This window comes from Oncorhynchus mykiss, chromosome 3 (genome assembly GCF_057628025.1).
Source record: "Oncorhynchus mykiss isolate SJ-2025 chromosome 3, ASM5762802v1, whole genome shotgun sequence".
Lineage (NCBI taxonomy): Eukaryota > Metazoa > Chordata > Actinopteri > Salmoniformes > Salmonidae > Oncorhynchus > Oncorhynchus mykiss.
The window spans coordinates 18154259-18179869 of NC_143024.1; the positions used below are offsets into that span (position 1 = coordinate 18154259).

Consider the following 25611-nt stretch of genomic DNA (forward strand, 5'->3'; position numbering starts at 1 on the left):
CATTGCTTGGATTAAGGACAGATATTAGGCATATCAGGACATACTATATGTATTAGTGATGTTAGTGGGATGTTGGTCAGAGGTCCACTCCTCCTCCTATCCCTCCCTCCTCCCCCTTTCCCCACTCTCTCTGCTCTCCCTGTCCTAAAGTTGCTGGGCGGTAACAGTGACCTTGTGAGTTTGCTGGAGCGGAATGATAGCTCCCTAATTGGCTAGGCCTAATTTAAGCCTGAAGGGAGCATTGTCATCTGTGGAGGGAGGTAGGGGGGAATAGAAAGCGAGAAGGGGGAGGCAGAGGGGAAGAGATAGGAGGGAGAAAGGTGGAGAGGGGGACATTAAATGGATAGGAGAGGGAGAGCAAGCGAAAGGTAAATATAAAAGGACAGAGTGAACAGGATGGAGAGACAGAAAGACAGAGGTCTCCACATTATATTGTATGGAAGAAAATAAGGACAATTATTTCATTTTATACCAATACATTGCACAGAGAAAAACATTTAATTCTCAAAAAGACACGTGTCTAAATTATTGGCACCATTAAATATTGTTATATTTTATCAGAAGTAACATTTTTCTTTTTTTAAGTTGATCTCAGTTTAAGGAACTGAATTGTGGATTTCCTTGGCTTCCTGTTTCACTGGGGCATTAAAAATGAGGTAACACGCATGTAAAATCCCTCTGTCATTCATCACCATGGGGAAAGGCAAAGCACTCACAAATAAGAAGAGACATGGTTGTTGACTTTCATAAAATCAGGCAGTGTGTACAATTTTTTTTCTGATAAACAAATATACCACTTAACATTATTAAGGCAACAATTTAGAAGTTTAAAACCACTGGAACAGTGGTAAACTTGCCTGATATCAGATGCAAGTATATCTTGTCCCCAGTGGTATAGTGGTAAAATAGTGGCAAAACTTGGTCGCATCTTCGGGTCACCAAATCTACAATGAGACGCCACCTCCGTGCCAGTTGGCTATTTGGAAGGGCTTCAGTCAAAAGCCTTTACTGAGAGCAACCAGCATATGGAAACGCCTGGGGTTTACTAAACGGCATGGGAACTTTGACTGGAACAAGAAATAGAGCTCTTTGGCCATGTACACCAGTGTTGGGTTCGGTGTCAAAAGAATGCATTTGCAGAAAATAACCTCATACCTACTGTAAAATATGGTGGCGGATCTTTGATGTTAAAAGGCTGTTTTGCTTCCACTTGTCCTGCGGCCCTTGTTAAGGTCAACAGCATCATGAACTCTACCAAGTAGTACAAAATTGTTTTGACAAAAAGACTGAAACTTGGCCGCAAGTGGATCTTCCAGCAAGACAATGACCCCAAGCAAACATCAAAAATCCACAAATAAATGCTTAATTGACCACAAAAATCTACATTTTGCAATTGCCATCTCAGTCTCCGGACTAAAAAAACCTGTGGTTTGAACTGAAGAGGCCAGTCCATAAGCACAGGCCAACAGATATCAGGAAAGAGTCTGTATGGAGGAATGGCCTAAGATCCTTCAATCTCATAAAACATTCTAGAAAAAGGCTCAGAGACATTATCCTGGCTAGGTGTGGGTACACAAAGCATTGAAAACAGGTGTGACAACTTTGACACTTGTCTTTGAGATAAAAATAAATAAATACTTGTTCAACAAAATATTTTTCTCTGAGCAATTGTATTCCTATAAATATTTTCTTTATTTGAGCATACAATATACAATAGCGCAATATTTGTATTATTTATTATATAGTACTGTTTGCTCATCTTTATCAAGGGTGCCAATAAATTTGAGGTGACTTCATTCTATATGAGTTTTACATTACTGTGATACTCTAACAGATCTCCAGCAGCTGTTATTAGTTATTTGTCTTGAAATGTTTAACGATGGAGGGAATCAGAACATACAGTAAACAATGCCAATGTTTGTGCTCACATTAAATATGAAATGGTTCTGTATCAATAGTTAATCAAATCCACATTCAAAACTTTCCTTTAGGGTTAAGCTTTATTACATCAGAATCAGACAAACAGAAATACCATTAGTTTAATCCAGGACTTTTGATTGGTCAATGCTATGGTCGCCACCACTGCAAAATACCGTCACCGGGGGTAACAGAGTGAGGATGATGAGGAGTGACAGAGAGAGGCTCTGGACTTTCCGATTGGTCGATACTGGTGACACATACACATTTGTTCAAATCACACACACAAACACCCCCTGAGGGAGGGTCATACTGAGAGAGAGGAATGGACAAGGTTAACAAAAATATTCAATATCCACTCATGTTAGATGGTAGTTAATAGACACTCTAAAGTAGCATGAAGGACAAGTTCTAACGAGTTTAAAAAGGAACAGAGAAATGTCCTGCAGAAGGTCTCCATTTTTCATCTGCCTTCCTTATGTTTTTTCTTTGATTCCACGTGGCTCTTCCCGTTCTCTTCGTCCATCCCTAAAAACAAACAAAGGTCAAAATGAAAGAGTCAGTCATCCTTCACACAATAAAAGGCAAATAGAACCAACATCCTGATTGACAGATGAGACATTGTTCCAGAGAAGACGGATCCCACATCTGTCATGCACACACCTCTGTCAACAATGAGAGATGGGGATAATAACTAGGACATCATAAAGCTGGTTAACAACATCATACTGACACCACAGTCAACTCTAATACAGTCCCAGACAGCAAGACTCAAAAGATAGTATTTCAGTCAAATACAGTTTCACTATCCTTTTAAATGATAGAATACTTTTTTTATGATGGTGTTTTTGCGTCTTATCTGGCATTTCTACATAATAACATGTATCTTCACTGCTATAAGCTGTTTCCTAATGCTATCAAGAGAAAACAAATCAGTGGAATGCTAACAGAAAAAGAGAACAAAAAATACCCAGCTCTGCTCATCTCATCTTTGGGGCCTCAGGTTTGGGTTCTTCTGGTTTGGGGGCAGCCTCTTGTTTAGGGGCTTCTTTAGGAGAATCAGGTTTGGGTTCTTCTGGTTTGGGGGCAGCCTCTTGTTTAGGGGCTTCTTTAGGAGAATCAGGTTTGGGTTCTTCTGGTTTGGGGGCAGCCTCTTGTTTAGGGGCTTCTTTAGGAGAATCAGGTTTGGGTTCTTCTGGTTTGGGGGCAGCCTCTTGTTTAGGGGCTTCTTTAGGAGAATCAGGTTTGGGTTCTTCTGGTTTGGGGGCAGCCTCTTGTTTAGGGGCTTCTTTAGGAGAATCAGGTTTGGGTTCGTCTGGTTTGGAGGCTTCTTTAGGAGAATCAGGTTTGGGAGCATCTGGTTTGGATTCTTCTGGTTTGGGGGCATCTGGTTTTGGAGCGGCCTCTTGTTTAGGCGGTTCATCTCCACACAGTTTCCTTTGGGAGTCAGAGACAGATAGAGCTAGTGTGTGAAGTGTCCATATGCCTGTGGTGTACAGGTATACATACAGATGGACATGTATAGAGGTGTTCCATGTTCAGGACTCCAGTCCCAGTCTCTTACCTTCCCTCTACAGAGTCCTTCTTCACAAAGACACACACTTTGCTGCGCTGCACCACCTGCTGTTTGAGAGACGTCATCTCTGCTTCCCAGGCAGCCTTTTGCTTCTCAAACTCAGCTACAGGACCAGACAGAGAGGGGGTTAGATGCTACAGGACACAACATGGGGCTAGAGGCTACAGGACAGAGGCAGAACAGGGGGTTAGATGCTATAGGACACAACATAGGGCTAGAGGCTACAGGACAGAGGCAGAACAGGGGGTTAGATGCTACAGGACACAACATGGGGCTAGAGGCGACAGGACAGAGGCAGAACAGGTGGTTAGAGGCTACAGGACAGAACATGGAGCTAGAGGCTGCAGGACAGAGGCAGAACAGGGGGTTAGAGGCTACAGGACACAACATGGGGCTAGAGGCTATAGGACACAACATGGGGCTAGAGGCTACAGGACAGAGACAGAACAGGGGGTTAAAGGCTACAGGACAGAAATATGGAGCTAGGGGCTACAGGACAGAGGCAGAACATGGAGCTAGAGGCTACAGGACAGAGAGGGGGATACTAAAAGACAGGTTAGTGAATAAAACATATTCAATAAGACCAGTCGCATTTACAGAATACCACTAATACTACTCTTAATCCCAGCGACCTGCAATGAGCTTATTCCACCACAAGATGTCTCTCATCCACAAATATTTAGAAGAGAAAAACCTTGCAACTAGAACTGGTCATGGACCGGTTTTAAACCTGTTTTTATGTTCTAGTTCACTGTGAATGGAAAGGGGATATCTAGTTAGTTGCACAACTGAATGCATTCAACAGAAATGTGTCTTCTGCATTTAACCCAACCCCTCTGAATCAGAGGTGCGGGGAGCTGTCTTAATCGACATCCACTTCATTGAGGAGCAGTGAACTATCATACATGTTATCATAGTCGTATCAGTAATAAGGCGAAGAGCCTTTCAGAACAGTGTTGATGTAACCATAGTTTCAGGTGTTTAAACACTCACTTTTAGAGTTACTGTTCTCTGCCTCAATGGCCCCCACCTCATCAGCGACATGTTTCTGTGACAGGAGAGAGAGAAAACACACACAGGAAATCAATTGTGTACACTCTAAACCCCAGACATACCCCTCCTTCCTTACCTTTTCTCCCTGGCATGCCTCCAGTTCACTCTTCTTCTTGGCCTCTGCAGCCTGCAGTGGGGGGAGTTCTGACCCCAGAGTATCCACCTGAGCCTTGGTCTTGTCCAGCAGGTTGTGAGCTCTGATCACCTCGTGTTGGTATTCTCCCAGTACGTCTCTGGTCACACGCAGTTTAATCGTCTCGAACGATACATGTTTCTGCTCCTTCATCTCTTCTTTCTGCCGCACGTTTATCAGTCCCAGCAGAGCTACGCTAGTTAGCAGAGACACCCCCACCAATACACCCTGTGACTTCATCATGCCGTGGAGTTTGACCAAGGAACAGTCGTTTTCGCTGGTCCCTCTCGACTGCTCCGCAGAAGTGTTGACGACGTCCTCGTAGACTTACAGCGGAAGTACCAATGGAGTGTGAAAGGACAGGTGGCCACCCACTGTACTTGAGCGGAGTCTGTGCTTCAGCTTTCAGGTGAAACGGAAGTCAGGTTGAAAATTCTATATCCCTGAAAAACAGAAACATCTGCTTCTGTCGACTCCGCGGAGAGCGCACTTATTCTTCTTCTTTTTTCTTTTGGAGAGAGCTTCACCAAAACCATCCCCGTGCCCGCCCACCTGTCACGGTCTGTCATGCTATCTGGGATCCTTGGGATGGGCCTACCTCCCTTTGAAGTTGACTTTTAAAATAGTTAATCATTCTTAAAGTTAGGTAAGAATTATGGTTAAGGTTAGAGTAAGAGTAGGGTTTAAGGTTAGGATTTAGGGTATGGACGTCCCAAGGCTCCCAGATAGCACTAGCAAACCTGGCACTGCTACGCGGAAGTAAATGGATGAATGCAAAATAGTCATCAGCACTCCGGAATTCAAGGGAATATAAACGTAAAAAGGTAACGTGATAATACTGTATAACATGCGCAACTCGAATTAGGAATGATATCATAATTTGTTATAACACGCCCTAGCCTATAGGCTACGGCTACCTTTGATTTAGTTCCAGTATAAACATTTATTCATGACAAACATATTAACCTATAAAGCTCTGCCAGTTTGAGGTAAGGCCACACTAGCTATGTTTCCAGTCAATTAACTAGGAATTTACAGTAAAACAAAAAGCAGAGCGAAATCGTTGGTAAAGTCAATACATTTTTTTTATCTGGTTACAACCAATAATTTATATACAGTAGATGACTGACATGGGGCGCTGTGTTAAAGCCACCTGCGCCTCCATCTTGGAACTCCCCCGCCGTTGTAAAAAATATGTAAGGAAATATATAAATGTACCAAGCTAAGGACCCTGGGACTAAACACCTCCCTCTGCAACTGGATCCTGGACTTCCTTACAGGGTGCATGTGTAACAGTATAGCTTCCGTCCCTCTCCTCGCCCAAACCTGGGCTCAAACCAGGGACCCTCTACACACATCAACCACGAAGCATCGTTACCCATCGCGCCACAAAAGCCGTGTCCCTTGCAGAGCAAGGGGAACAACTACTTCTAAGTCTTGGAGCGAGTGACATCACCGACTGAAACACTATTAGTGCGCACCACCGCTAACTAGCTAGCCATTTCACATCGGCCACACATGCTTATTGATGAATTGGAGAAAAAAAATGTAATCTATATTAGAATAAGGCTGTAACGTAACAAAATTAGGAAAAAGTCAAGGGGTCTGAATACTTTCCGAATGCACTGTATATTTTCAGTTTGTAAATGTGTGATATGCGGGTTGGAGACATGTTTATTTTGACATAATAAAGAACAACTTTTATAAACAATAGGAACACTGCCATGTTGCACTGAGCTTTTCTGTTTGAAAAACCACATCAGTGTCTGACTTTCGGCTGTCACAGATGCACCTCCCCTGACTTCACCCCTCAACTTTTGTCTACAGTCGGTTGCTTTCCCCTTCCCACTCAAATGATCCCAATGTCTTACTAGCCTCTTAGAGACAGGCCCTTTATATCCTAATCAGACAGCACCAGAGTAAACACCAGCCTCTTGGAGACAGGCCCTTTATATCCTAATCAGACAGCACCAGAGTAAACACCAGCCTCTTGGAGACAGGCCCTTTATATCCTAATCAGACAGCACCAGAGTAAACACCAGCCTCTTGGAGACAGGCCCTTTATATCCTAATCAGACAGCACCAGAGTAAACACCAGCCTCTTGGAGACAGGCCCTTTATATCCTAATCAGACAGCACCAGAGTAAACACCAGCCCGTGAGGCTGGTAGGAAGTCAAAACAAAAGGCTGCTACTTTGCCAGCTGCTACAGAATCATACAGTGTTTACACAATGTCATCAATACAATATGAATAATCAGTGTGTCCTCGGTCCTTGTACATCCAGTCTGGCGTTAATCACTATCAACAGATATGAGAATAATCCATAACATTCAGTATCAAGTCTAGTGACCATCAACCCGCACCTTGAGTGTCACATACACTGGAAATCATGTGTTTTACAGAAGGAACATAATATATACTAATATGCTAAACATTGTGTTAATCACTCTAAACTGAATATGAACTTTAATGATCTTAAATCTCCCCATAGCACACACTGCACCCTAAATGATGACTTACTACATGGAACAATTTCATAATCTCTGGTTGTCTGTGTACCCTCTAAGAGGAAGAGGGAGGAGAAATTAAATGCAAATGAAAGCGAGATAAACAATAGAGAGAGAGCATCTGTTAACCATGACCTCTGAAACAGAAAGTGAGAGAGCAAGAGAGGAAGGGAGGGAGAAAGAGAAGTGGGGAGGGAGGGAGATAAAAGCGGTGGGAGTGTGGTAGTTAAACAAGGAAGTAGAATTTGCTTTGTCGACCAAACATTCTGCCTAGCAGGACGAACCAGTTACAGGTGGACAGACTGCCATCAGCAACCAGAGAGAGGGAATTTGAACACACACACTCTCCAACACACACAGGCTGACTATGGGGATGGTGGAGAAGTGACCGATCAAGACAGCAACCAAGAAAGACAAACTGGACCTGACTTGAGCCTCATCTCACTCTCTCTTTCTCTACCTCCTTCCTTCTCTCTGTCCTGTCCCAGCAGTATGCGGGCTGTGTCTGCGCTAGTGTTTCTGGCCGTGGGTGTGATGGTGGTGTTGATGTACCAGGCGGTCCGCCAGGAGCTGACTCTGCAGGGTCTTAAAGCCCGCGCTCTGGAGAGCTCCTCTCAGGTCAAGCAGAAGGAGAACGACATCGTCCAGGTCAAGATGAAGATCCAGAAGCTGAATGGTGAGCTGGAGCCCATCAACACCAAGAGAGAGGAGCTGACTAAGAAGAAGGAGCAGTCTGCTAAAGCCACAGGCGAGGCGGACAAGAGTCTAAAGACCTGTCATACAGAGAAGGTAGGCTCACACACACACACACACACACACACACACACACACACACACACACACACACACACACACACACACTATGCAAACAGACACCTGCTACATAGAGAAGGTACAGCACTGTTTATACTCGTGTTATGGTCTATAATAATCCATTAACAGAATGCCTGTACCAAGTCTCACCAGAGAATTAGGAATTAGAACACTGAAACAAAGGCAGCACTAAAACAATCTTCCTATCCATTGTGAAACCATTGGCAACAGACTGGCTTGTGATCTGTTTATAGGTCAAATTCACTTACAGTGGGAGTGTTGGATATGATGATGGTCAGTTGATTTATTTTCTGTAGATTCATTAGTCCTCCTAACCCTCATGTAAGGGCCCTGTATTCACGATCACCATCAAATCAAATGGAATTTGTCACATGCGCTGAATACAACAGGTGTAGTAGACCTTACCGTGAAATGCTTACTTACAAGCCCTAACCAACAATGCAGTTCAAGAAATAGAGTTAAGAAGATATTTACTAAATAAACTCAAGTAAAAATGTTTTTATCAAAAGTAACACAAGAAAATTACATAACAATAACAAGGCTATATACAGGTTGTACCAGTACCAAGTCAATGGGCGGGGGTACAGGTTAGTCAAGGTAATACGTACATTTTTACATGTAGAGGTGTATATCAGGTGGGGTGTGTTAATGTTTTGTGTTTCATATTAGAGGGCAACTTGATCTGATTACCACATCACCACATCATTCACCACTGTGGCAGATTACACACACTAGAAGGTAAACTGACATGGGATATACAGTGGGGCAAAAAAGTATTTAGTCAGCAACCAATTGTGCAAGTTCTCCCACTTAAAAAGATGAAAGAGGCCCGTAATTTTCATCATAGGTACACTTCAACTATGACAGACAAAATGAGAAAAAAAATCCAGAAAATCACATTGTAGGATTTTTAATGAATTTATTTGCAAATTATGGTGGAATATAAGTATTTGGTCAATAACAAAAGTTTATCTCAATACTTTGTTATATACCCTTTGTTGGCAATGACAGAGGTCAAACGTTTTCTGTAAGTCTTCACAAGGTTTTCACACACTGTTGCTGGTATTTTGGCCCATTCCTCCATGCAGATCTCCTCTAGAGCAGTGATGTTTTGGGGCTGTTGCTGGGCAACACGGACTTTCAACTCCCTCCAAAGATTTTCTATGGGGTTGAGATCTGGAGACTGGCTAGGCCACTCCAGGACCTTGAAATGCTTCTTACAAAGCCACTCCTACGTTGCCCGGGCGGTGTGTTTGGGATCATTGTCATGCTGAAAGACCCAGCCACGTTTCATCTTCAATACCCTTGCTGATGGAAGGAGGTTTTCACTCAAAATCTCACAATACATGGCCCCATTCATTCTTTCATTTACACGGATCAGTCATCCTGGTCCCTTTGCAGAAAAACAGCCCCAAAGCATGATGTTTCCACCCCATGCTTCGCAGTAGGTATGGTGTTCTTTGGATGCAACTCAGCATTCTTTGTCCTCCAAACAAGACGAGTTGAGTTTTTACCAAAAAGTTATATTTTGGTTTCATCTGACCATATGACATTCTCCCAATCTTCTTCTGGATCATCCAAATGCTCTCTAGCTGGCTTAAGCAGGTGGGACACGTCTGGCACTGCAGGATTTGAGTCCTTGGCGGCGTAGTGTGTTACTGATGGTAGGCTTTGTTACTTTGGTCCCAGCTCTCTGCAGGTCATTCACTAGGTAACGAGTGGAGGACAGAGGAGCCTCTTAAAGAAGAAGTTACAGGTCTGTGAGAGCCAAAAATCTTGTTTGTAGGTGACCAAATACTTATTTTCCACCATAATTTGCAAATAAATTCATTAAAAATCCTACAATGTGATTTTCTGGATTTTTTTTCCTCATTTTGTCTGTCACAGTTGAAGTGTACCTATGATGAAAAGGCCTCTCTCCAGGCCTCTCTCATCTTTTTAAATGGGAGAACTTGCACAATTGGTGGCTGACTAAATACTTTTTTGTCCCACTGTACCTGTATTTGGGTTGTAGGTGTTGCCGACGTTTGTGAAGATCTTGGTGTAGATCAGTTGGGTTTCAGTATTGAAAGGTCCTACTTTTCCTGAGTTAGTCAAACCACTGTATTACAGTGCCTTCAGAAAGTTTTCACACTCCTTCACTTTTTATTGTTTTACAACCTGAAGTTAAAATGGATTGAATTGAGATTTTGTATCACTGATCTACACACAATACCTCAAAATGTCAAAATGATATTATGTGTTCTGAAATTGTAAAAAAAAAATATGTAAAAAATGAAAAGCTGAAATGTCTTGAGTCAATAAGTATTCAGCACCTTTGTTATGGCAAGCCCAAATAAATTGAGGAGTAAAAATCTGCTCCTGCTAAGCTAATTGTTTTAAGATGGTCATACCATGGATTATTTAGCTATTTGTTTGGAATTGTTTATATCTTTAGGTATATAAAGAAAAATATAGCCCATAGAAACGCATTGAATAACGCATTCATAAATCGCAAAACAGACAGTCAAAAAATCAATAATAAGGAATAAGGTTTTGATGTGTCTGTCCTATATCTAGGAGATATAAGAAAACTCAGGAAATCATTTTTTTTGGCACAAAAAAAAAACTACTTCCATACCTCCATTCATTTTTTGACCCGTTTACAGGGTTACGTTCAGATGAGCCCCATGACACTTGTTCGGACACTACAGAAGTTTTCGTGAGGAGACCGATTTTCGGGATGTATGCTGATCTGACAAACAGCATTGTAGCTCTGCCACTTTCCACTGCAGATGCGCAAGGTGGATGCAATGGATTGAGACATAGCCCATACAGTACCTATATCTTAAACAGACAGATTTTGATGGGGATTTTGCATGGACTCACTCTGTGTGCCACAAGTGTTTAACATGATTACCCCACATAATGATTACCCCATCTAAGTACCCCACACATACAATTATTTGTAAGGTCTCTCAGTCCAGCAGTGAATTTCAAGCACAGATTCAACCGCAAAGACCAAGGAGGTTTTCCAGTGCCTCGCAAAGAAGGACACCTTTTGGTAGGACACCTTTGAACGTGGTGAAGTTATTAATTACATTTTGGATGGTGTATCAATACACCCAGTCACTACAAAGATACAGGCGTCCTCAGTGGCTGTAGAGGAAGGAAACCGCTCAGGGATTTCACCATGAAACAGAGTTTATTGGCTGTGATAGGAGAAAACTGAGGATGGATCAACAACGGTGTAATTACTCCACAAAACTAGCCTCAAGGACAGAGTAAAGAGTAAAAGAAGGAAGTCTGTACAGAATAAAAAATATTCCAAACAGGAATCCTGTTTCCAATAAGGCACTTTAGCAATACTGCAAATAATGAGGAAAAGAAATTAAATTTTTCTCCTGAATACAAAGCTTTATGTTTGGTGCAAATTCAACAAAACACATCACCATACATCGCCACTCTTCATATTTTCAAGCATGTTGGTGGCTGCATCATGTTATGGGTGTGCTTGTCATCGGCAAGGACTAGGGAGTTTTTTATGATAAAAATGTATGGAATAGTGCTAAGCACAGGCAAAATCCTATAGGAAAACCTGGTTCAGTCTGCTTTCCAACAGACACTGGGAGACAAATTCACCTTTCAGCAGGACAATAACCTAAAACACAAGGCCAAATATACACTGGAGTTGCTTACCATGATGCCATTGAATGTTCCTGAGTGGCCTAGTTACAGTTTTGACTTGAATCGTCTTGAAAATCTATGGCAAGACATGAAAATGGCTGTCTAGCAATGATCAACAAACAAGTTGAAAGAGCTTTAACAATGTTTAAAGAATAATGGACAAATATTGTACAATCAGATGTGCAAAGCTGTGTGCTCACAGCTGTAATCGCTGCCGAAGAGGATTCTAACATGTTTTGGCAGGGGGATTGAATACGTACAGTATCTAATCAAGATATATTAGTGGTTTATTTTTCCATTATTACTTTTTTATTTTTGTACTTTCCTTTTTGAATTACAGAGTATTTTGTGTAGATGGTTGGCGAAAAAAGTACAATTAAACCTATTTGAATCCCACTTTGTATCACAACTAAATTTGGAAAACGTCAAGGGGTGTGAATACTTTCTGAAGGTATGTTTTGTGTTGAGTGGCATGTGAGAGGAATTCTGCCAGGTATTCTCTTAGCAGTGATCAGTCAGCAATTAAATGTTGTTCTCACTTATTAGTCACAAATATTATTAGTCACACTTTAAACAAAGTGCATATTATGAAGGATTATGTAGCCCTTAATAAGGCCTAGCTAGACAAGGCCCACAATGCTTCTAATACCGGTCCTCATCTTCCTCATCTTCCTCATCTCCCCTCTTTTTTTCTCCTCAGGCCGATGCAGAGAAAAAGAAGACTGACGCGTCGGCGGCCCTTCAGAAAGTTAAAGGTACGATGGCTATTTTACTGCAGTGATGAGATACCGTCAGCTCAGTCATGAATTGCTCCCTTTTAGGTGGTTGTAGAATTTATCGTCTCTTTTCTGGATTTTGATCATTAGTGGGTATCAGCCTAATTCTGCTCTGCATGCATTATTTGGTGTTTTATATTTTACACGGGGGATATTTTTGCAGAATTCTGCATGCAAAGTCTCAATTTGGTGTTTGTTCCATTTTGTGAATTCTTGGTTGTTGAGTGGACCCCAGACCTCACAAGCTTTCTCTCAATACATTTTTTCCTGCCCTCCCCATTTCCCTCCATGTCTTTCTCTCCTCCTTACCACCTCTCTCTCAATACCCTTTCTTCCTTATCTACCCATTTCCTTCTGTCTTTTTTCCTACCCTCCCGCTTTCCACCCCTCTCTCATTATCCCTCGCTCCTCCTCTAGATGATCAAGAAGCACAGAAGAAGAAAGCTCAGGAGGAGATCCAGGCGTTGAAACAGCAGATTCTGGAGCGGGACAAGGCACTGTGTGCCTTTGTGGACCAGACCAATGAGGAAGGACGGTAAAGAGCAGATACACACCCAGGCATTCAGGCACACTCACACAACCCAGTAACACAGGCTTGTGGTCACCATAATGAAAGACTTCTATGGTCACGGTGTACTGTGTGTCGTGTAGTTCTGTGGTTACTGGGTGCTCACATGCTATTGATAACGAATGGTTGTTGTTGTTGTTTTCTTTGTTGTTTATCAGGAAGCTGTGTGGAATCACAGAGGCCCCAAAATGAAGACTTGGACTAGACTATCAGCCTCCATCCCTCCCTCCCTCCCTCATGCTTGCCGTGATGCACACACACCCATACACATCATCGTTGTGCAGCTCATAACATTCCCCACCTACAACCACCTTCACTTCACTGTACCTCTCAATACTCAGGAAAATAAAAAACAAGAAGGGTTTGGAAAACCCAGTGTGAATGTCATGTCTTCATTACATACAGTACACTGTTAGTTTGTGTATACAGGACATTAATGTAGGAATGACTGAAAGAGGTTAGGGCTAATTCCCTCAGAGATGGAGCAAGGTGTCTCTGAGGTGACTTCTGAATGTTGCAAAGGTTCTAGAGAAGAGTTCTAAAGAAGTGTGAAGGTGCATGCCCATCTGGTTCAATTGTCTATTAAATATTTATTATGCATAGATGTATGATTGACCTTTATAGTGCATAGATCTATGATTGACTTTTATAGTGCATAGATCTATGATTGACCTTTATAGTGCATAGATCTATGATTGACCTTTATAGTGCATAGATGTATGATTTACCTATATAGTGCATAGATCTATGATTGACCTTTATAGTGCATAGATCTATGATTGGCCTTTATAGTGCATAGATGTATGATTTACCTATATAGTGCATAGATCTATGATTGACCTTTATAGTGCATAGATCTATGATTGACCTTTATAGTGCATAGATCTATGATTGGCTTTTATAGTGCATAGATGTATGATTTACCTATATAGTGTATAGATTTATGATGGACGTGTGCGTTAATCAGAGTAGAACATTGCCCTGTGTGGGTAATGGGAAAATTTCAGATGAATAAAGTGAATATTCAGTTCACAGTAATTAACACAATGATTAGCATATGTATATGTTTTCCCTTTCTATAATACACATGTTTTCCAATGTTCTATTTGTGAGACTCACTTTTGTATGGGTTGATGGTCACTAGACCTGAGCTACTGAAGGTACAAGGACCGAGAACACAGATTATTATTGTATTGATGACATGAACATTGTGTGATTCTGTAGCAGCCGGCAAAGTCACTGTCTTTTGTATTGACTACAAGCCTCTCTGGTTGATATTTTAGAGAACATTTGGTACTGTCTGATTAGAATATGAAGGTTCTGTCTCCAAAAGCCCCGTTGGACATTTTCTATGCTTCTGTTCTGGAGGTGTCTCCCTGAATGATTGTGTTAAACTGGATGGATTTGATTGATATTATCAACGACTGCTCTCCTTTTTGTTTATCTGTAAATTCCAGTTACTTTCTCAGTCTGTGTTACAGTCTCCAACCCTGCATGACCAAGTGTACCAGATATGGCTAGAGAGATTGGACCTGTCATTGTGAGCTACAATACAGTATGTTAAATGTAGTGAGCTCATATGTTACATAATTACCCCTCAAAGACTGAAGCAAATGACCAGTAGAAAGTTCTACTGAATGGACAAATGCCAGACTGTGTATAGGTAGATTTTTTTGGTCTTGCTTACTGTTGACAAGGAGACCTGTTTGTTAACCAAATATGTGTTTTGTTTATGTACAGTGCTACCTCCCTGACTGTCACACAAATTCCTGTTTTGTTAAGGTGACGTGAGGCCCAGTAATTCGTTACTGGAATGTAAATTGCTTAAAAGTGTACTTTTACAGAAGCAGTTTATCCACTCTGCTTCTGTACAGATCAGACCTTTTTTTATTTATGGAAATACGATGTAAAACTGTAATCCTAAAGAAAAAACACATATTAAATTGTAAACAAGGTGCTTGTAGATGGCTGTGAGTAAATGTTTTCACATTAATACTTCAAAGTATTCTATATTTGTTCACACATCCTAGCTGCTAGATGGCTTTCAGCATAAACTTCAGATGGTCTTTGGTGTTGTTATGGGTCTAGTAGGGACTAGAGTCTAGACTCTCTGTTTGTAGATGGTCTTGCCCAGTCTGTTGAGCTCTATGACGTACTGCTGTCTCTCATGCTCCAGGAGGGCCTGCAGTGCTGCTCTACGGACCTGCACACACACAAAAAGCAGACATCATGGAGAGCATGTACTGTACATACAGGGGAAGCCGTAGTTGAAGTTCTGGTACAAATATGGACAATGCAAGCAATTCATAAGTTTGATAAGTTGGTGTGTCCTATATGGAAAACCTGACAATGTGTAGCCTACGTTTACCCCTGCCTGGTGTTACAAATGTGTAATTGCTCTGACAGTGTACGTGTGTGAAGGACACTGCAACACAAATGAACAAGAATAAGCCCATTAATTTTCCTCAGTCAGAGGAATAGGTTAGAGATATGATGCTACGAACCTTCATGAAAGGGCTGATAATAGGTTATTTAATGATGTCCCTTAAAAGAACAAGGTCTCTAAAATGGTATGGAGACAGGGATTAGCTTCATGGCAACAACACTAGCTGGATCCTATCCACATGAATTTATACTTCAGGTTTCCTGATTTTGCCTTCAAAATAAAAGTCTGCAGTAAAATGCTGTGTCTGGTAAAATGCTGTATCTGCCACTAAATAATATTTTTTTTTGCAGCTTTGCATAGTGCATAATGTTACACTTAGGATAAATATAATAATAAGAAGGGGGAAAAATCTAAACTAAAGAGAATTAGTACTTTATATAAATCAGATCAAACATGCGCCAAATACAACAGGTGTTGTACAGTGAAATGCTTACTTACAAGCCCTAACCCACAATGCAGTTAAAAAATTAATAAAAATAAAAAACGAATATATATAACTAAAAAAGTGTAATAATTAATTAATTAATACAACTAAAATAAAAAAATAAAATAACAAATAAAAGTAACAAATAATTCAAGAGCAGCAGTAAAATAACAATAGTGAGGTTATGTACAGGGGGTACCGGTACAGAGTCAATGTACAGTAAGATAAAGAATATTATAAGGTGGAGCATATTGAGAAAATGGTTGGCGCTTAATAATAGCCTGGCGCTTAATAATAGCCTACTGGTAAAGAAATATACATTAAACATAAAAAATATATATATATATTTTGATTGTATGATTCTTGTTAATTTACTGGTGCTATTGTTTAAGGATGCAATTTGAAATGTAATGTTTAAGAAAAAAGTACTGTATTTTTGTTTTATTGCACAGACAAATTGCACACAGGAAAAGCGATTGATTGTGTGTCCATAAAACCAGGGCCCAGTCTACTCACTAGAGTTCCTAGAATACAAATCAGATGAGTTAGAACAATAAGCTAGGTCATAGGAAGTGTTGCTGTACTTTTACTGTGGTCAAACATCTTAAATTGGGGTGCCTGGACACAATACCATTATTTGTGCAGATGTAAAAAATGGGGTGGGGAGTGCTCAGGGTCTGTAGAATGTAATGGTGTCATTTCATGGGACTCATGGGACTGAATAATACAGTGTTGCTGGCCTTTTACCCCACCCATTCCATTGGCCACGATGCAAATCACTGTATAAGGAATACATGTTGGCTTATAGAGCAAAAACTATTCTAGGTGTTGCAGTAGAAGCATTGTAGGGAATACTCAGTAGAATGTATATATGGTGTCATTTCATTGAGCTCTGAATAATACGGAGTGTTCCTTCCTGAACAGTGCTATATTTGTATCTTATAGTGTCCAGGCACCCCATTTTAAGCTGTTTGACAACAGTGACAATTAAATCAAATTAAATGTTATTTGTCACATACATGTGTTTAGCAGATGTTATTGTGGATGTAGCGAAATGCTTGTATTTCTAGCTCTAACAGTGCAGTAATATCTAAGAGTAATATCTAACAATTTCACAACAACACACAATCTAAAGTAAAGGAATTAAGAATTTATAAATATTTGGGCGAGCAATGTCAGAGCGGCATAGACTAAGATACAGTAGAATACAGTATATACATTTGAGATGAGTAATGCAAAATATGCAAACATTATTAAAGTGACTAGTGTTCCATTATTAAAGTGGCCTCTAATGTGCTAGTGATGGCTATTTAACAGTATCTAACAGTTTGATGGCCTTGAGATAGAAGCTGTTTTTCAGTCTCTCAGTCCCAGCTTTGATGCACCTGTACTGACCTCGCCTTCTGGATGATAGCGGGGTGAACAGGCAGTGGCTCGGGTGGTTGTTGTCCTTGTCCTTTTTGCCCTTCCTGTGACATCGGGTGCTGTAAGTGTCCTGGAGGACAGGTAGTTTGCCCCCGGTGATGCGTTGGGCAGACCGCACCACCCTCTGGAGAGCCCTGCGGTTGCGGGCGGTGCAGTTGGCGTACGAGGCAGTGATACAGCCTGACAGGATGCTCTCAATTGTGCATATGTACAAGTTTGTGAGGGTTTTAGGTACCAAGCCACATTTCTTCAGCCTCCTGAGGTTGAAGAGGTGCTGTTGCGCCTTCTTCACCACACGGTCTGTGTAGGTGGACCATTTCAGTTTGTCAGTGATGTGTACACGAGGAACAAGAAGCTTTCCACCTTCTCCACTGCGGTCACATCGATGTGGATAGGGGGGTGCTCCCTCTGCTGTTTCCTGAATTCCACGATCAGCTCCTTTGTTTTGTTGACGTTGGGTGAGAGGTTATTTTCCTGGCACCACACTCCCAGGGCCCTCACCTCCTCCCTGTAGGCTGTCTCTTTATTGTTGGTAATCAGGCCTACTACTGTTGTGTCATCTGCAGACTTGATGATTGAGTTTTGGGCTTGCATGGCCACGCAGTCATGGGTGAACAGGGAGTACAGGAGGGGGCTGAGCACGCATCCTTGTGGGGCCCCAGTGTTGAGTATCAGCGAAGTGGAGGTGTTTTTTCATACAGTACATTTACCACCTGCGGGCGGCCCGTCAGGAAGACCAGGACCTCAAGCTTAATGATGAGCTTGGAGGGTACTATGGCGTTGAATGCTGAGCTATCTTGATCTGTATTATTCAGAGCCTATGGAATTACACCATATATACATTCTAGAGACCCTACTGAGTATTGCCTACAACACTTCTACTGTGGCACCTAGAATAGTATTTGCTCTATAAGCCAATATGTCTTCCATACACATTGCTTTGCATTGGGGGCATTTAGGCTATTGACATTCTGAAATTCTGTGACCGGAAAGTACTTTTTTAGTGTTGCTGAGGAGACAGGGCCCTGTTTCAGCACCCCTCCACTCCCTCACCATCGTCAGAGCAGTCTTTCCCAGCTCAGTCACTCTCTGCTGGGGCAGTTCTCTCAGCTTCAGGGTCCTCATGGAACCAGCCTGGGTGGAGCCCTCAAACTCAGCATTTTGCATATCACCACAGATACTGAGAAAGAGAGGGAGAGGTAACTCAAGATATTTCAGGGAAAACGTATCAAACGTTGCAGTTACAATTAGCCCAACAGTACAGAACTGAATAGTTTACACTCCTGTCCAGCTCTGCAATGCGGTTCGTCATCTCGCCATCTTTCTATAAAAGAGGGGAAATGCAGACCATAACACATTTCCATCCACTTAGCTATAGGTATCTGACCACTTTTTTGTCTGTGTGTTGCTTAGTAGTGACATGCTTACCTTGATTCTGTCTCTCGTCCTCTGCACAAGTTTGTTTTTGGAACGTCGTTCCTCACAACCAAACATCCTGCTGGCAGTTTATTTGAAGTAAATAGTCACAAGTATCTTGCTTTATCAAAGACTGCACAATAAACGAATAAATGGTTAAAAACATGTCAGCGTCTCAAAGGATGGAGGCGAGTCTGTCTACGTTGGCATGGTAACTAACCTATGTAGCCGGAAATATCCTTCCTTCGCTGCCAATTACATTGAACGATACAGATCACATGACCAGCATGACGCGTGTTGCCCGTCGCCGTTCCTTGTGCAGGAAGTGGTTACATGGGGCGGTTAGATACACATGAAAGTCATTCTACCGGCAAAAACCAGAGGCGAGACAAAATTGACAAAAGCTCCGTATTTATCTTCCTGTTGTTAGTTTGTTACAGTAGAACGTTATAGTGCGATGTTAGGTTTGATTCTGAATGTGTATTGCTATCATACCTCAGCCATTAGTCAGTAAAGCTAAAGGACTAACTAGTAGTAACCGTAACGTTACAGTAGATAACGTTAGCTAGGTTACATTAGCTAATTTACTTGTAGTTACATCAGAATAGGGCTTGGCAATCTTACCCCAGCATTGTCATCATGATACGAACAGGAGGAGTGCAGCAGATTGCCAGAGGACTATGCCAAATAATGGGACGTGAAATCTCAAAGGGAAATTTCAACACCAACATCAGTCAAATGACTCCAAGAGGAACTCTCCAGCTTCCCTGGTCCTCTATCAACAGTGTCCGAACCATGGCGGTAGGTCCAGAAACACACACACAGCCACACATATTTAGCTAGCTACAAACAGCCATAACATTAGTGTAGCCTACTACTGTCAAGGGCAATATGAGTGAGAACATGTGAGTCATGATTCATCTTACCTAAACATTTGTCATGGTTCCCTTTTCCCGAACGTTACTGCCGATAGAAACATTATTTTTTTCCCACAATGTGCATTGTCAACTGTGCAGTAATGTTTTTCGTTCTGGATGTTTCTGCCGTGTCATGCTGTTCTGTTGTCATACAGTGGGACACCCTGTACTCAGTTAGATAATACTGTAAGTATGGATGAGGGTGTAATAGTAGTGTTTGTCCACTAGGTGTTGCCCTGGCCTTTCTCTTTCCAGCCACGGGACTTCAGCCTGCCCAACTCGTCCTGGGGCTCCGACATGAGGCGTCTGTATGAGCACTATAACAGCCAGTGTGAGGTAGAGACAGATGACGGAGAGAAGAAGTGGGGGGTCTGGAGAAGACTGCCCAGCTATAACCGCTCCCTCAAGTACGCCACAGGTACAGTAAGGAAGGGTTTCTTCCACATATGGATGGTGTGTGTGTGTGTACGAAAATGCATGCACTCACTACTGTAAGTCGCTCTGGACAAGATAAATGACTAAAATGTGGCGTAAAAATGTAACGTGTTTGTATAACTCTGTCTCTCATGTCCTGGGCATAGTGTCTGAGTAAGATGTTGTGTGTATGTGTGTAACTCTGTGTGTCTCTCCTTCCAAGGTTGGGTGTATCTGAGTAAGATGTTGTCTGTATGTGTGTTTCTCCTGCCAAGGTGGGGTGTATTTGAGTAAGATCATTCAGTCGAAGGCACGTCTGTTCACGCGGAACATCAGGGAGCAGGGAGCAGGGTTCGAGTACGTTGTGTTTGTCAACAAGCAGGAGCAGAAGTGTGTGTGTGTGTTCCAGGCTGGCCACCTACTGGAGGGACCCCCGGGGTGAGCTGTTTGTGTGTGTGTGTGTGTGCTGATGGCATGTGTATACTGTGACAATGTTTGTCCTTGTGTGTGTATCTCTGTAAAAATGACACAATCAACTGCTAGCATTCAAACATCATATTTAGTCTGAGGTATAATGTTTATAAATGATGTGTGTGATTCCAGGCACGTCCATGGGGGGGCAATAGCTACCATGATTGACACTGTAACGGGGACCCACGCCACCTACCTCTCTGGGCCTGTCATGACTGCCAACCTCAACATCAACTACCGCAGGTACACACACCTTCTCCCTCACTCTCTCCATCACTCACTCATGGCTTATTAAGCTTATTAAGTTTTCATGTTATTGTGGTCATTATTGTAGGGCTCTAAGTGATGTTCTAGATTTTTCCTGACCACATTTCCTGGTTATGACACATACTGTATCCCGCCTCTCCTCCCCAAAGCCCCATCTCATTGGGTAGTACAGTGCTGCTCACCTGCTCACTGGATAAGAAGGAGGGACGGAAAACCTTTGTTTCCTGTCAAGTGACCAACACGGACAGCTCCAAACTACACACAGAGGCCACAGGTACTGCCACCCACCCTCAAGTGTTGGTTGTGTTTTAGACGTGTGTCATTGGACTTTCAGTCAGTCTGAAGTGTTCTCTCAGTCTTAGTATGTTTGGTTCTTTTCCCTCATCCTTCTCTCTCTCTTCTTCTCCCTCTCTTTCTCTCTCCTTCTCCCTTTTTCTCTCTCCCTCTCTCTCTCTCCTTCTCCCTCGCTCTCTCTCCTTCTCCTTCTCTCAGGGCTGTTTCTGTCAATCACAATGGGACACCTATTAGGAGGATGATGGATAGGCCAGCTCATCGACCAACCAGACGCTACAAACACACAACATCAGAAACAGCACTGACTTCCAAGGGGGTGTGTTTGTCTGCACACAAATGTTTGGGTGTATATCAGTACCTGAGTGTGGGAGTGTGTATGCTTGAGTGTGGGAGTGTGTATGCTTGAGTGTGGGAGTGTGTATGCTTGAGTGTGTGTGTGTGTGTGTGTGTGTGGTTCTGACTGTCAGATCCAGTAATCTTCTTAACTCTAGCAGTTTGCCTGAGACACCTGATGCCTTGTGCTCCACTGACATAGTATACAGATACTGTATATGGATATTGTACCTCTCTTTCTCCACTGTTACACACTCCTGGACAACCAGCTCCAGTCAGAGTGAAGCTCATAACCTCTGGTATATTATATTCAGGTCGAGGCTGTGAATACAACTTTTCTGAACCCTTCTTCCCGACAGCTAAAGGTCCCGACACTTCTGCATGTGAAGAATTCTCTACTTTACACACCTCCCTTCACATTTCTCAGTCAATTGTGACTGATAATCTTCATGTTTTACCAGTGAAACGTCCATGCAGCATCTGCATACCTGTGTCTAGTTTCAATCATAGCACATCTTTTGCCTAGTGGCACGTGCTGTTGAGTTTTGGCCACATGAGAGAAAAATGTGCCTATTTGCACAATCATCCTAAAATCTCATAAGAAATGAGGTGGCGTTTTTGTATTACAGTAATTTTATACTACGCTATTATATTGGGTTCTGTTATGTAGAATACCATCATTATGTGATCTGGCAAACATTGATCTAACTTTATTAAACGAGCACCATTCACCTGAGTAGCTTGTTCTCTAGTAGAACAGAGACTGTGTAAAGAAGCTTCGGGACCTTTAGCCGTCGGAATGAGGGGTCTAGAAAAGTTGGATCCACAGCCACTCCGATATATTTCATGGATAGTTTATTTTTTATTTATATAATTCTGAATAATTTATTAGGTCTTTTACAGTTTGAGGTTTGAATCATTGCTGATACGTTATTATGTGACCATTATGACCTCTTGAATAAAGCTTTACCTCTTGGGTACTGTAGACTGTTTTTCAATGGTATCTGGCTCAATGTGGGATAACTTTTCCCTTCTTCCTTCTTTCCCCTCTTCTTTCCTTCCTCTCTGTTTCTGTCGCTGTCTGTCTCCCTCTCACCCCTTCTTCCTTCTTTCCCCTCTTCTTTCCTTCCTCTCTGTTTCTGTCGCTGTCTGTCTCCCTCTCACCCCTTCTTCCTTCTTTCCCCTCTTCTTTCCATCCTCTCTCTCTCTGTCACTGTCTCCCTCTCACCCATTCTTCCTTCTTTCCCCTCTTCTTTCCTTCCTCTCTGTTTCTGTCACTGTCTGTCTCCCTCTCTCTTTCTCTTTATTTGTCAATCTGTCTTGTCTCTGACCCCTCCCTCTTTGTGAATGATCCCCTTCCAGTAAGAAATTAATGACAGGCAGCATTACCGTAAAACTAACACATCACAGAGTTCAGAGGATTCTGTCAGCATAAAACCAGCAGACCACAGAGCCTTAACCAGCACTTTCACTACTGAGACTGGCTCTGAGGACAAAACATAGACACTATGGTCTCAATCTGGCCCTTTCAAAATGCTACTTTATTCGACTCTTTGGGTATCGTAGGCACCCGTAACACATGATAGGCATGGTAACGAACTCATAATAGTAGGCATGGTAATGAACTGATACTAGTAGGCATGGCAATGCACTGATACTAGTAGGCCTGGTAACTAACTGATACTAGTAGGCATGGTAACTAACTGATACTAGTAGGCATGGTAATGAACTGATACTAGTAGGCATGGTAATGAACTGATACTAGTAACGGATACTAGTAGGCATGGTAACTAACTGATACTAGTAGGCCTGGTAACTAACTGATACTAGTAGGCATGGTAACTAACTGATACTAATAGGCATGGTAATGAACTGATACTAGTAGGAATGGTAACTACCTGATACTAGTAACGGATACTAGTAGGAATGGTAACTACCTGATACTAGTAACGGATACTAGTAGGCATGGTAACTAACTGATACTAATAGGCATGGTATGAACTGATACTAGTAGGCATGGTAATGAACTGATACTAGTAGGCATGGTGACTGACTGATACTAGTAGGCATGGTAATGAGCTGATACTAGTAGGAATGGTAACTACCTGATACTAGTAACGGATACTAGTAGGCATGGTAACTAACTGATACTAGTAGGCCTGGTAACTAACTGATACTAGTAGGCATGGTAATGAACTGATACTAGTAGTCATGGTAACTAACTGATACTAGTAGACATGGTAACTAACTGATACTAGCAGGCATGGTAACTAACTGATAATACAAGGCATGGTAATGAGCTGATACTAGTAGGAATGGTAACTACCTGATACTAGTAATGGATACTAGTAGGCATGGCAACTAACTGATACTAGTAACGGATACTAGTAGGCATGGTAACTAACTGATACTACTAGGCGTGGTAACTAACTGACACTAGTAGGCATGGTAATGAACTGATACTAGTAGGCATGGTAATGAACTGATACTAGTAGTCATGGTAACTAACTGATACTAGTAGACATGGTAACTAACTGATACTAGCAGGCATGGTAACTAACTGATAATACAAGGCATGGTAATGAGCTGATACTAGTAGGAATGGTAACTACCTGATACTAGTAACGGATCCTAGTAGGCATGGTAACTAACTGATACTAGTAGGCCTGGTAACTAACTGATACTAGTAGGCATGGTAACTAACTGATACTAATAGGCATGGTAATGAACTGATACTAGTAGGCATGGTAATGAACTGATACTAGTAGGAATGGTAACTACCTGATACTAGTAACGGATACTAGTAGGCATGGTAACTAACTGATACTAATAGGCATGGTAATGAACAGATACTAGTAGGCATGGTAATGAACTGATAGTAGTAGGCATGGTAATGAGCTGATACTAGTAGGCATGGTAACTAACTGATACTAGTAGGCATGGTAATGAGCTGATACTAGTAGGAATGGTAACTACCTGATAGTAGTAACGGATACTAGTAGGCATGGTAACTAACTGATACTAGTAGGTGTGGTAACTAACTGACACTAATAGGCATGGTAAACTAACTGATACTAGTAGGCATGGTAATGAACTGATACTAGTAGGTGTGGTAACTAACTGACACTAATAGGCATGGTAAACTAACTGATACTAGTAGGCATGGTAATGAACTGATACTAGTAGGTGTGGTAACTAACTGACACTAATAGGCATGGTAAACTAACTGATACTAGTAGGCATGGTAATGAGCTGATACTAGTAGGAATGGTAACTACCTGATACTAGTAACGGATACTAGTAGGCATGGTAACTAACTGATACTAGTAGGTGTGGTAACTAACTGACACTAATAGGCATGGTAAACTAACTGATAATACTAGGCATGGTAATGAACTGATACTAGTAGGCATGGTAATGAACAGATACAAGTAGGCATGGTAATGAACTGATAGTAGTAGACATGGTAATGAACTGATAGTAGTAGACATGGTAATGAACTGATAGTAGTAGACATGGTAATGAACTGATAGTAGTAGACATGGTAATGGACTGATAGTAGTAGACATGGTAATGAACTGATAGTAGTAGACATGGTAATTAACTGATAGTAGTAGACATGGTAATGAACTGATAGTAGTAGACATGGTAATGAACTGATAGTAGTAGACATGGTAATGAACTGATAGTAGTAGACATGGTAATTAACTGATACTAGTAGGCGTGGTAACTAACTGATACTAGTAGGCATGGTAATGAACTGATACTAGTAGGAATGGTAACTACCTGATACTAGTAGGCATGGTAACTAACTGATACTAGTAGGTGTGGTAACTAACTGACACTAATAGGCATGATAAACTAACTGAGAGTAGTAGACATGGTAATGAACTGATAGTAGTAGACATGGTAACTAACTGATACTAGTAGGCGTGGTAACTAACTGATACTAGTAGGCGTGGTAACTAACTGATACTAGTAGGAATGGTAACTACCTGATACTAGTAACGGATACTAGTAGGCATGGTAACTAACTGATACTAATAGGCATGGTAATGAACTGATAGTAGTAGACATGGTAATGAGCTGATAGTAGTAGGCAAGGTAAACTAACTGATACTAGTAGGCATGGTAATGAACTGATACTAGTAGGTGTGGTAACTAACTGACACT

General features: G+C 41.7%; 4 protein-coding genes across 5 annotated transcripts; 2 read left to right on the top strand and 2 right to left on the bottom strand.

Annotated features, from left to right (window-relative positions):
• Window positions 1-1981: 1981 nt before the first annotated feature.
• zgc:174935 (uncharacterized) lies at window positions 1982-4972 on the bottom strand. Its single transcript, XM_036967226.2, has 5 exons — window positions 4623-4972; window positions 4487-4541; window positions 3482-3596; window positions 2888-3354; window positions 1982-2445 (listed from the first exon to the last, which is right to left on the bottom strand). The coding sequence occupies exons 1-4, from the start codon at window positions 4920-4922 to the stop codon at window positions 2898-2900; spliced, it is 927 nt and encodes a 308-aa protein (XP_036823121.2). The 5' UTR covers window positions 4923-4972; the 3' UTR covers window positions 1982-2445; window positions 2888-2897.
• LOC110508323 (uncharacterized) lies at window positions 4645-14448 on the top strand. 2 transcript variants are annotated; one of them, XM_021588758.3, is made up of 5 exons: window positions 4645-5503; window positions 7679-7976; window positions 12388-12442; window positions 12881-12998; window positions 13190-14448. In XM_021588758.3, the coding sequence occupies exons 1-5, from the start codon at window positions 5451-5453 to the stop codon at window positions 13221-13223; spliced, it is 558 nt and encodes a 185-aa protein (XP_021444433.1). In that variant the 5' UTR covers window positions 4645-5450; the 3' UTR covers window positions 13224-14448. The 2 variants fall into 2 exon arrangements, with proteins under 2 accessions (XP_021444433.1, XP_021444442.1); XM_021588767.3 differs by lacking the exon at window positions 4645-5503 and having other exon boundaries at window positions 7320-7976.
• Window positions 14449-14895: 447 nt separating this feature from the next.
• Window positions 14896-19802, bottom strand: LOC110508339 (cilia- and flagella-associated protein 141). The gene is made up of 3 exons (XM_021588793.3): window positions 19669-19802; window positions 18380-18506; window positions 14896-15234 (listed from the first exon to the last, which is right to left on the bottom strand). The coding sequence occupies exons 1-3, from the start codon at window positions 19674-19676 to the stop codon at window positions 15133-15135; spliced, it is 237 nt and encodes a 78-aa protein (XP_021444468.3). The 5' UTR covers window positions 19677-19802; the 3' UTR covers window positions 14896-15132.
• them4 (thioesterase superfamily member 4) lies at window positions 19012-22418 on the top strand. Its single transcript, XM_021588780.3, has 6 exons — window positions 19012-19543; window positions 19888-20077; window positions 20349-20511; window positions 20677-20787; window positions 20961-21085; window positions 21304-22418. Exons 1-6 carry the CDS (start codon window positions 19382-19384, stop codon window positions 21345-21347), a joined length of 795 nt encoding a protein of 264 aa, XP_021444455.1. The 5' UTR covers window positions 19012-19381; the 3' UTR covers window positions 21348-22418.
• Window positions 22419-25611: the final 3193 nt, after the last annotated feature.